The sequence below is a fragment of the Caretta caretta genome, chromosome 3 (genome assembly GCF_965140235.1).
Source record: "Caretta caretta isolate rCarCar2 chromosome 3, rCarCar1.hap1, whole genome shotgun sequence".
Taxonomy (NCBI): Eukaryota; Metazoa; Chordata; order Testudines; family Cheloniidae; genus Caretta; species Caretta caretta.
In genome coordinates, this window is record NC_134208.1 from 45,719,186 (window position 1) to 45,731,792 (window position 12,607).

Sequence of the window (12,607 nt, forward strand, 5' to 3'; positions counted from 1 at the left end):
GGCTGAAGTCTTCATTATGAGGCAACAGAGAAAATACTGGACTTATGACAAAGTCCACTTTGTGTTTGACATGTATGCAGGAGAATCAATTAAAATATTACCAGAAACAAAAGACTCCATGGGATTGCACCAGTCCACTACAAAATCATTGACTCCACAAACATCTCCAATGTCACAATGAAGAAGTTATTGTCTCATTCTCACAAGAATGAGGATTTAACCACATACATTGCAGGAAAAACCACTCCAGCATGCAAAGAATTTTGTCATTGCATGGCATAACAAAGTTGCTGCCTCACACTGTTCTGTGGAGTTTCTTTGTAGGTCCCATGAGTAGGCTGACACTGAAATTATCTTGCATGCCATCGGTGCCACAGAGAGAGGTGCTACTAAATTATTGATTTTTTGCACAAGACACAGGTATTCTAGTGCTCTCTATGAAATGCGACCAAAGACTTTTGCAAGACTCTTTTTGTGCCTAATGCTATAGAACAGAATTGCTGGGTATCCCTCAGCAATGTGTTCATATCACTTGGACCATTTAAGCCACCACACTGCCAGGTTACCACACCCTTTCAGGATATGACACTACTGGAAGGTTGGCTGGAAAGACCAAATTATCTTTTTCTGGAAAGCATTTGATTAGCCTCCGAAGACTTTTCTTGCTGTGAAGATGCTCGGAATAGCTGAGACAATCACTGATATGCTGTGTGGATGAGAATCCGTGTGACAACGTGTCTAGCAGTGGTGCCCTAGACTAAGACAACACTGATGATGACTTTGATTTGAATAAGTATTTTCAGTCCAACATGTCAAGGCTAACTTCCCTAGAATTATCAAAGATCAATGCCTGTTTTATGTAAGCAAACCATCCCTATGTTAAAGTATAGTTTTAAAAAGTTGATTTAAAAAAAAATCTTCTCAAATATATAGCTACATAATTATTCTAGGCTTGTCGCATTTGGTACCATTGCATTCATGGGAGAAAGGACTTTTGAGTAATACCCAGCTTGATCCATTTCCAAATACCAGAGGATCTGGATCTGGGCCTCAGGGGAACAGCAAGTCCCCCCCCAGCACTCTGCAGAGGGTGACGCTGTTGAAATTATGATTCTGTGGATTTTTACAAATCAAATGATACCTCCCTTGCCTTTCTATCACTAAATTGCCCATGAAATAAGATTTTACTACATTATGCTCCCACACTAACAAGACAAAGCTTTGTTTCGCAAACTAGATGATTTATAATTTCAGTGGAATTCCTGTAAATGACTTGTAGGATCAGGCCCCTAAACTGTTGCTTTGTTCCTGAACAATGCGTAATATCTACAGTTGGCATTAAAATTTAAAATGTCCAGTGTAATGAAGTGGCCAAACGGGTTTATGTGATCCTGGAATGGTATAAACAGGAGAATAGCAAATAAGAGTGAGGAGATTACACCTTCTTTGTATTTACACTGGTGTGACTGCTGCTGGAATACTGTCCTTTCTGGTGTCTACAGTTCAAGAATAATGTTGATAAATTGGAGAAGGTTCAAAGAGCCACAAGAATGATTAAAGAATTGAAAAACCTACCATATTGAGATAGACTGTTTAGTTTAACAAGAGAAGATTAAGTGGTGACTTGATCACAATTCATGGGGAACAAAAATTTCATAATGGACTTTTCTGTGTAGCTGACAAAGGTATAATGGGATCTAGTGGCTGGAAGTTGATGCTAGACACATTCGGACTAGAAATTAGGTGCAGATTTTTATCAGTCAAGGTAATTAACCATTGGAACAGGTTACCAAGATTTGTGGTGAATTTTCCATCAACTTTTAAAATCAAGATGGGATGTTTTTCTAAATGATGTTCTCTAGATAAAACCTTAATTCAGGGAAGTCTTATCATTTGTGGTTGTGCAGGAGATCAGACTAGACAAGCACAGTGATCTTTTGTGGCGTCAGCATCTATGAAATCTTTACATAAGAAAATGTTCAGACAAATTCCATGAAGGTTTTGGAGGGCTTTCATTCTGGATATTTTCCTTGAATTGTTGACTGTCCTACCATACAAATTACAAAGACAGTTTTAAATTGGAGTACTGACTCTTGGGCTAATTTTAACTCAGTGGGAGTTACACCCATTTATGCCAGGCCTGAATTTGACGTGTCTCTTTGCCATATACTGATGTAATTCTCTACAGACATTGTAATCAAGTAATTTGTGTCTGTGTGTATAAATCCACTAAAGCAGTAGTCCAGTATTTTCTATGTTTTCTCTGTCTTTAGTAGTAGAGGAGCTTAACGTGTATGTAACATAGTTTAAAAAAAAATGGTTACAGGGATTATGAATAGGAAAGTTTAAAATAAGTGTGGCAAACTTCCCTGGGCCTGAACAGAGACGTCTGTTCATAAGAGCCAAGAACTAAAGCTAATCCACAGAAAAATGCTTTGAGACAGTTTTATTATGGAAGTTGGTGGTTTCTCATGACCTGATTACATTCAATATGGGCAGAGGACAGTCCGAACCAGTACTATATATTGAGTGTTTCAAAGGGCCTATTTTCCCAAAACTGAGGGAAATTATCAATACAATTGTTTGGGGGGGAAAAATTGAGACCAAAAAATGTGAATCAAAATTGGCAGTTTCTTTTAAATGTTTATCAAATGGCCAAAAAAGCACAATGCCACAATTAATAAAAGAGGACTGTGCCGCACTCTATATGATTTTATAAAAATATGCTAATGAGTGTGAATATAATGTAGCTGGAATATGCTTCATGCAAAAGGTCTCTTGTAAGGTATCATTACAAAGCTTATAATCTACTGAGTGTGATCATCCTATTTGTATAAATGTATCACTCTTGTATCTGAAACTAGAAATATAAAATGTAACTCTGAGGGCCTATTGTAATTATGCAAAGTGTGGGCTATTAATGGTGGTTTGGAATCTTGATGGCTCCCATTAACCAGGACAATCTAGATGGCTCTGTTTCACTTGTAAGCCTTCCTGTATACGGGTGTGCTGGCAAGTGGGTAATGAAGTCTTACAGTGACATGTGATCATGTCACCTGAACTGGAATCCATCTTTAACCTGGTGGTTTCCATTGAGAAGGAGGGGGTAGGAACCCAGAGAGGGACAAAGGATTCCCGCCTTATGCAAAAGATATATAAGTGGGTGGAACAGAACAAAGTGAGGCAGCCATCATGAGAAATCCCCTAGTTACCACCTGAGCTGGAACAAGGGCTGTACCAGGGGAAAGGATTGTGCCCAGACAAGAAAGGTGTCCAGTCTGTAAAAGAAACTTATTGAAACATCTCTGAGGGTGAGCTTTTATCTGTATTCAGTTTTACCCTGTATAAGCTTCACACGGGGTAAAATGGATTTATTTAGGGTTTGGACGTCATTGGGAGTTGGGCATCTGAGTGTTAAAGGCAGCACCACTTCTTAAGTTGCTTTCAATCAAGTCTGCGGCTTTGGGGCACATGGATCAGACCCTGGGTCTGTGTTGGAGCAGACTGGCGTGTCTGGCTCAGCAAGACAGGGTGCTGGAGTCCCAAGCTGCCAGGGAAAGCAGGGGCAGAAGTAGTCTTGGCATATCAGGTGGCAGTCCCAGGGGGGCTATTTTCCCAAAACTGAGGAAAATTATCAATAGAATTGTTTGGGGGGAAAAAATTGAGACCAAAAAATGTGAATCAAAATTGGCAGTTTCTTTTAAGTTTATCAAATGGCCAAAAAGCACGATGCCACAATTAATAAAAGAGGACATCTTTGGCTAAAAGCTCATCCTGTTTCAGTGCTACAGTAAAGGCAGCAATTAGCTATGAAAAAACAATATATAACAAATGGAAAAAAGGGGAAAGATGTAACAGTCAGTGTAAAGTAGAAGTCATGAAGTGCAGAAAATGTGTAAGGAAAGCTAAAGATAACAGGGAAAAATCCCTGGCTGGCAGGGGTAACAACAATAAGAAGAGATGGTTGCGTGTGTTTTATAAAGTTTGTTGTTAACAAAAGAGATCCTAGCAATGGAAGAGTTCCATCACTAGACGGAGATGGTAAAGTTGTTAGTCATGATGCAGAAAAGGCAGAAATATTCAATAAATATTTCTGTTCTGTATTTGGAAAGAAGTGGGATGATGTACTCCTATCATATAAGTATTAAGTGCTTTCCAGTCAATTAGTAACTAAGGTGCCTGTTAGACAACATCTACTAGGAATAAACATTTTTAAATCAACAGGCCCAGATAACTTGCAGTCAAGAGTCGTAAAAGAGCTGTATGAGGAGATCTCTGGCCCACTGATAATTTTTAATAAATCTTGGAGTACCGGGCAAATACGAGGGAGTGGAAGAGTGCAAATGTTGTGCCAATGTACAAGAAGTGCTGGGTTGACCCAGATAAATGTACGCCAGTGGTTAGCTTGACATTATTCTGAGGCAAAATAATGGAAAAGTTGATACAGGAGCCTGCATTCAATTTAATTGATAGAGAATTGGAGGATAGGAATATAATTGTCAGTGGACATGGATTTATGGAAAATAGTCTTGTCAAACCTTATTTTATTCTTTGTTGAGATTGGTTGATAAAGGGAACTGCTTAAATGTAATATACTTAGACTTTTATTAGCTATTTCATTTAGTATCAAACAACATTCTGATTAAAAAATTAGCACTGTACAAGATCATTAAATGGATTAAAATCTAGCTAACTGACAGATCTCAAAAAGCTGTCATTCGGGAATCATGATTTAATGGGGTTGTCTCTAATGGGGCTCCGTAGCAATTAGTCCCAGGCCTAATGCTATTCAACATTTTCATCAATGATCTGGAAGCATAAAATCAGAGTTGATAGCAGATGATGCAAAGATTGGTGGAGTGGTACCATAATGATGACAGGGCATTTATACAGAGCAATCTGGATCACTTGGTAAGCTGGGCCCATTCAAACAAAATGTCTTAATACAGCCAAATGCAAAGTTATCCATCTAGGATGAAAAGTAGGCCATGCCTACAGATTGAAGGATTGTATCTTGGATAGCAATGGGTCTGAAAAAGATCTGCATGTCCCAGTGGACAAACAAATCAACATGAGCTCCCCATGTAATGTTGTGGGAGAAAGGGCTACATGTGATTGGGCCCAGTTTTGGTGTCCACGTTTTAAAAAAAATATTGAAAAATTAGAGAGAGTGCAGAAAAGAACCACAAAAGTGATTTGAGGGCTGGAGAAAATGCCGTACAGCGAGAGCTTAAAGATCTAAATCTGTTTCGCTTATCAAAAAGATGAAGAGGTGATTTGATTGCATAAATACCTTCACAGGGAGAAAATACCAGGTACTAACATACTCTTTAGTCTAGCAGAAAAAGGCATAACAAGAACTAGTGGCTGGAAGCAGAAACCAGACAAATTCAAATTGGAAGTTAAGCACAAATTTTTAACATTGGGACGCACTACCAAGGGAAATGGTGGATTCTCCATCTCTTGATGTCTACAAGTCAAGACTGGATGCTTTTCTGGACGATATGCATTCGTCAAGCACAGGTTATTGGGCTCAGTGTAGGGGTAGTTGGGTGAAATTGTGTGTCCTGTGTAATCCAGGAAGTCAGACTAGGTGATATAATGGTCCTTTTTTTGCCTGAAATGCTATGAATTTATGAATCGCATGGGCATAAGGATCTGCCTTCCTGGATCCAGTGGCAGGATTGAGACTCAAATAAGGAAATATCTTTCTTACTTCAGAAGCGGCTTATAGACATTACTCACTATTTGGAACTAGAGTATACACATAATGGGTCCTGATAAGATCTCATTAGAGGTTATTTTAGTTAATGGTGGTAACTGGCTGAGAAGTTCTGTTGCTTATTGTTCATTAAGTCTCTTTATTAATTGAAGTAATGAATGTAAATAATGAAGTAAATGTTTTATTTCTTTTTTTAGATTATAATCTATGGGGATTTGCCAAAAAATAAAGAAAATGTAGTATATTTATCAAATCATCAGTGTACAGGTTTGTATCTCATTTGTTTGCACTTTTTTTTTTTTAACTGAAAGATAGAAAAACAGAATTTTAAAGCTGTTGGTCATGCCATTCCTCTGAATAATCTTAAAGTATAGACAGTAAATATGTTTTAGCTAAATCTCGGTAGTACTTATGTAATCTGTATTTTTTAAAAACAACCTTAGCAACAAAGTAGGAGATTTTTTTTTAACAGAAAGTCATAAACTGACCTTGAAAATGTGTATTATAGCCACTTATTTCTTAAATTAGTTTCTTAAAAGGAGGGTGTCACAGATTGTTAACTCAGATTATTAGCTAATGTGAGTCCAGACAAATATAATCTCCACATCAGAACCTGTGCTTTAAATTTCTGTTGGTGTTTCTGGACCTGAACCTGCAAAGTGTCTTTGCATATGATCCTATTCAGCACTGCTTTCAGCTAATGAGAGGCACTTGGCACCTTGCAAGGCTCAGCCCTATCTGAATTACCACAAAATGTAAGTCATAACATTTAAACTCTAAAAACCAATATGCACCGTAAACGGAGGGGATGAGGAGGCAGCTAAATTCAGCAAGAAAAACTCCTGAAATGATTTCCTCTCTCAAGCACCTTTCAGGATCAGGTCCTGAGTACCTTAACTTCCATTGACTTCAGTGAAGGCACTCAGCACCTTAGAGGAGTAAACCTTTTAGTCCAATCTGCTATGCATTATAAGGTAACATGGTTCAGCTCTGCTCATCCAAGTTTCCTTATGTCTGGATTTCTCTACAGGGAAGACAGATACCACCTGTAACTCAAGGATAAAGGTTCAGTTACCTCCCTGCTAAACATTTGATTGAGTCTGTGCACCTCCTCAAACAAAGGTTGAGTGAGAAATCCCACTGAAAACTACAGCTAAGAATTGGTACCTACAAACTTATGTGATTTATGGTCCATTTGTTTTAGCTTTCCTCAGAGGATTTAGGTGTACAGTTGGCTGATATGTGGGGGTGTTGGTATTTGATTTATGTGGTGCTGCTCGGTACAGGGGTGAACTGACAGTATTGCATTTTGTTTTTGTAACTTTAAAGGATTGGCTGGGTGCTCAGACCTTCTGTATGAGAGCTTTTTATTTATTCTAAATTGAATGAAATGTATTCATGAAGCTGTCTACAGCATGGTGTCTGGGCAATGATCAACAGTAATGATTCTGTACCTAACTTGTTGATCATTGTCAACTCTGGAAGAGTCTCACCCATCATTTAAATTATATAGCACCCCTTAAATGCCCCCATTAGGCAAAAGCCCAGGAGAAAACAGTCTTGCACTGTGCTCTGAAGATCAATGGAATCTGGCTTTGGCAACCTAGGGAGAGCAGCAAGTTCCAGAGCTAAAGGCCCTCCACTGGAGTGATGCCATTGTATTTCTTTTGATTGATTTGACAAAGTCTGTTCTTGCTTTAGATAAGTGTTTTGCGCTATTGATCATTGGTCTTTGCAGCTGATCTAAAAAGCAGCAATGAAGGACTCCAAAGGAGAAATCCATGGTGTCCTCAGAGGTAGGGGTCATAAAGAAGAAAAAATTAAATGGCAAGGAAGTGAGGGAATCTCTCAAGCTTGAGTAGGGACATACAAAGTAGGGGACCTTCCAGGCTTGGAGGAGAGGAAAATATGTTTTTCATACATGGTAGAGAAAACTAGTAACCTAAAACAAAATTTCCTGATAAATTCAGTGCACCTGATGGCTCTTTGTACGAGCAAATTGCAGAGGTACATGCCTAAATGCCACACATTGGACTTTCAGTTTATCAATGAAACCGGAAAACAGGCAAGGCCCCTTTAAAATATATTGATTGTAATGTTTAACATATTAAAATAAGATGATTGTTATCAGATGTCTGCTTTCCATATTGTGGGACATGTAAGAAGTTGCCAATATGGAAATGGATTCTGATGCAAGGTTTTTCAGAAAGATGTAATTTGTGTATGCACATGGCCATACACACAAAATGAGTGTCATGTAAGGTTATTGCAAGCAACATGCCTAATGCAAATCTTCAACAACAAAGAAACAAAAAGTTAAGTAACAGTACATACTGTCTGTTCTTCCACCCAGAAAGATATACCTCATCACTAGCTCAATCACTGTATACCACAGATAATGTATCTCAACCTTAACTCTGCCCCATTAGGGATGCCCCTCTTTCAGTGACCACTTTCTGAAATCTCCACTACAGTTATCTTCATAAAGACCAGATACCGCCCACTGTGTTACTTCTACACAGTTTTGGGAATCCACGTGAACTCAAACTTTATAGAATTTAAGTCAATGTGGCTACTTGCATGCATAAAGTTATGCTTGTGCAAGATCAGCCCCTTAATCTTTGCAGGTAATTGATGACAAAATTTCAAGTGTCACCAAGTTTTTGGATCTGGAACTAAATTTTTTTTTTCTTGTTAAAGATGTAGTGAAGTGCTGTCCGTGCATGGGAAATGACTGCCTGGGAAGGAGTACTGCAGAAAAGAATCTGGGGGTTACAGTGGATCACAGACTAAATAGGAGTCTACACTGTAATACTGTTGTTTAAAAATAAATAAATAAATAAACATTCTGGGATGTATTAGCAGAAGCATTGTAAGCAGGACACAAGAAGTAATTCTTTCACTCTATTGAGCACTAATAAGGCCTCAACTGGAGTACTGTGTCCAGTTGTAGACCCCACACTTCAGGAAAGATAACGGACAAATTGGAGAAAGTCCAGAGAAGAGCAACAAAAAAGATTGAAGGTCTAGAAAACATGACCTATGAGGAAAGATTGCTTCTCCAGATTAAACCCCATTTTTTTCAAAGACTGCGGCAGAGGGACATGATAACAATGTTCAGGTACATAAAAGATTGTAAAGAGCAGGGTGATAAATTGTGCTCTTTATCCACTGAGGATAGGACGAAAAGTAATGGGCTTAAATTCCAGCAAGGGAGATTTAGGTTAGATATTAGGAAAAAATTACTTGGGGTTGTGGAATCTTTGTCATTGGAGATTTTTAAGAACAGGTTAGACAGACATCTGTCAGAGACGGTCTAGACAAAACTTAGTCCTGCCTCACTGTATGGGAATGGACTAGATGATTTATCAAGGTTCTTTCCAGTCCTACATTTCTATGATTCTGTAAAACTAAAAAACAAACAAAACCCCAACACCCATCTCTTGGAATGAAATATTTAAAGTTATGAATGAACAGGAGTAATTAATGTGTCGGGAAAAGTTGACAAGGAAGTAACAAATAGACATGATTCTGGGAAGATTTCTTAGTATTGCCATTGAAAAATATCAGTTATCTTGAGTGTTTACTACATGCTTTTTTCCTCTCATAAGATTTCTGTTATGAACATCAGAAGCATAATTACTGTTTCAGAAGCACTTTACTACTATCCTATGTACAAAATGTTTTTTGTTTCCTCAGGGATATTTGAGGCCTAGTTTGACTAAAGAGTTCTGGATTTTTGTCTTTGCAGTTGACTGGATTGTTGCAGACATGTTGGCAATCAGACAGAATGCTCTGGGACATGTCCGATACGTTTTGAAAGATGGGTTAAAATGGCTTCCCTTGTATGGGTGGTATTTTTCTCAGGTAACTCCCGTTTGTTTGTTTGTTTGTTTGTTTTCCTACTGTTTGCACAGGTAGCGTAAAATTTATTATCTTCTTTACTGTGTATTTCTAATACTACTTGTCCAAAAGCAGTAGCAATGAGTCAAAATTTTCTTGGTGTGCCTTTATTTTAAGAAGAAAATTACTTGGTCTCATTCAGAAGTGTGTACATTTGAACATTTATCTAACATTGATGTAAAAAACAGCTGTTTATCAGAGGATCGATTCAGCTTTTTTAACTAATATTTCTAATTAACAAAATACTGTGTTTTAGAGTAATATCAAAATTAAAATCATGGGGCAAAATTTAGAGGTGGTGTCTAACTTGGGGTCCTTTACACTTGTTCTCTTTTTCAGATATTTACATATGTGTGCTTCTCAATGTGTAAGAGCCTGATTCTCCTTTCATACTTCTGTAAATTGGGGGTAATTTCATTGGAGACAATGGAGTAATACTGATGTAAAACCAGTAAGAGAGGAGAACTGGGAGAATATTCTCTCAATCATTTTGTCAAGGGAGGTTGATGTTTGCCTTCATGCTATTGCCACTACAGAATGGTCAGGGTCACCTTAACCTGCAGGTGTCATGAGAGCTGCACAGATCTCATTACACCAATAACGGACTAGTGGTTCTGCACAAGTGTCTAGGCCAACCTCTCCCGCATGACAACATGGCTCCTTTAGTATAGTAGAACCTCAGAGTTACAAACACCTTGGGAACAGAGGTTGTTTGTAACTTTGAAATGTGCATAACTCTGAACAAAACGTTACATTTGTTCTTTCAAAAGTTTACAACTGAATATTGACTCAATACAGCATTGAACTTTACTATGCAGAAGAAAAATGCTGCTTTTAACCATCTTAATTTAAATGAAGCAAGCACACAAACAGTTACCTTATCTTGTCATATCTTTTTTTAAACATTCCCTTTATTTTTTTTTAGTAGTTTATGTTTAACACAATACTGCACTGTATTTGCTCTTTTTGGTCTCTGCTGCTGCCTGACTGCGTACTTCCAGTTTCAAATGAGGCATGTGGTTCACTGATTATTTCATAACTCTGGTCATAACTGAGGTTGAACTGTAACTACTGCCAGTGGCTGGCATCTCCATAGCTTGGGACTAGTAGTTGTAGAGATGGTTTACTCAAAATCAGTGCTGCTTGGAGCAAGCATCAATTCTCAAACACCCTGTGGGTATGGATGGGAGCATGCCACAGAAGGTATCTGCTTCCTTGCTCCACTCAACTCAATATGCACAGAGCCCAAACCCTGTGGTGCTCCAGTGAAGGGGCTTCTATTGGGTCCTGAGAACAGGGGAGAATGTGCTGTGGAGACAGTGACCCTTCCTTCTGTGTTCCCTCCCCTACCCACTTAAGCCCCCAAACCAAAGTGACAGTTTCTGGTGCTCTTTTATTTCTCCTCTGCCTTGCAGAGTGCAAGGAGAGACTATGATTTGTGGAAAGAGCACTATTGTTTCCCTTGCATATAGTCACTATGTCTCTGGTGGTCTAATTCTGCTTTTATTATAATGCTAACAATTCAGGTTCTCTATTGCATCCACTGTCACTAGGTATCCAAAGTTATTTTTGTTATTTTCCAAAATCTTGCAATGGCTCGCTGGAATATTCTGTGTTCAACTTCCTGACTACTATACTGACTGTTAATAGACTGTTCCTCTGGAAATTAGTGTAAATGTAGGCTACACTTTTATACAGAACATAGTTATTAACTTAAACCAGTGTAGTTTTGTGTGCCCCACAATATTTTTCACACAATTAAAGACATTAAACAGAGATGGATATATTACTAATCCAGGGACACAAATGGAAGACTGTTTACAGACACTAGTGTTGGGTGTGTATTAAAGAAAATGTGTTTAAATGACTGAAAAGGGATACACCAGGACTGTAGTGCAAGCTATTAGGTATTTTTATTGTCTTTATCACACCAAACACTGCAAAAACATAAAACACTTCCTCCTCTTCCTGTTGATGCTCTGTCAGTGATGTCACTCACACTCCACTAAAACTTTCCAGTGATATGTACTTACGGAATACTCATGGAATTTATATTCCCTACCTCAGGTAAACATCCTGTTTGGAATATACACATATTTTGGCTACTCAGTTGTGCAGAATTCAGGCGCTAAGGAAACATATTTGTAAACATAGTTCATTGTTGAGCTAGAAACATGTTTTAAAGTACAGAGGGAAAAAATTGAAAATATAGACACTGTGCTTATGGACCTCCAGAAATCTGTTTTTGAGACATACACATATATTTTGATATTATTCAAAAGCAAATACAGTAGAAATTCAATATAAATTAGGAAACTGGATCTATCGATGACTGCATAGCTAACAAATTCCTTTTTTTAAATATGTATTTCTAATGGTAACAAACAAAGAAGCGCCTTACATTCATCTGCTATGGCACAGGATTGTTCTGTTAGCTAAAAATATAAAATCTGTGTATCTAAAGTTGTCCTTAGTGTTTTTGTGTGGGTCTGCAGAACAGTTTCTGCCCAGTCCTTCTCCACTAAAATGCAACCATGCTGGATAAAAGGTCAGCAGAGAATTTTGGGAAAAATTTAGCAAAAAATATTATATACTCTTTTTTCTATGCTTCCTTCTAGTCCCCTACTAGCCATCACTGCTTGTCTGGGTAAGTAGCCAGGCCTCAACTGGCTATCAGCCTGTAGTGGTTTTGTGATTCCCTTCTGAGGTGGAGTGACAGAACAAGTAATGCGGAGTTAATGCTCCATTGAATTTATGCTCGCTTTTTATGCTTTTTTTTGGAGAGCAACATGCTAAGTGTGGCTCTTACTCTTCAAACAGAATATCACTTCTAATACTATGTGGGCTTCTGCAACCCACAAAGCTCATTTGGGCAAGTCCATCCTCAGTTTAGCCAGTGTCTAAAAAGATGGACAAATTATATGAAAATTTACCGCAAGAGGATTTTTCAGACTCTTTGGTAGTAGAAGCTGCTGTTCAGAG

At 38.1% G+C, this 12,607-nt stretch overlaps 1 protein-coding gene across 4 annotated transcripts in view; it reads left to right on the top strand.

Moving 5' to 3' along the window:
- Positions 1-12,607, top strand: part of AGPAT5 (1-acylglycerol-3-phosphate O-acyltransferase 5) — a 121,069-nt gene that overhangs the window by 30,616 nt on the left and 77,846 nt on the right. For all 4 annotated transcript variants that reach the window (XM_048845313.2, XM_048845311.2, XM_048845310.2 and 1 more), the window contains exons 2-3: positions 5,920-5,989; positions 9,474-9,589. In XM_048845313.2, the coding sequence (XP_048701270.1) occupies positions 5,920-5,989; positions 9,474-9,589 (186 nt within the window). The remainder of the gene's footprint in view (positions 1-5,919; positions 5,990-9,473; positions 9,590-12,607) is intronic.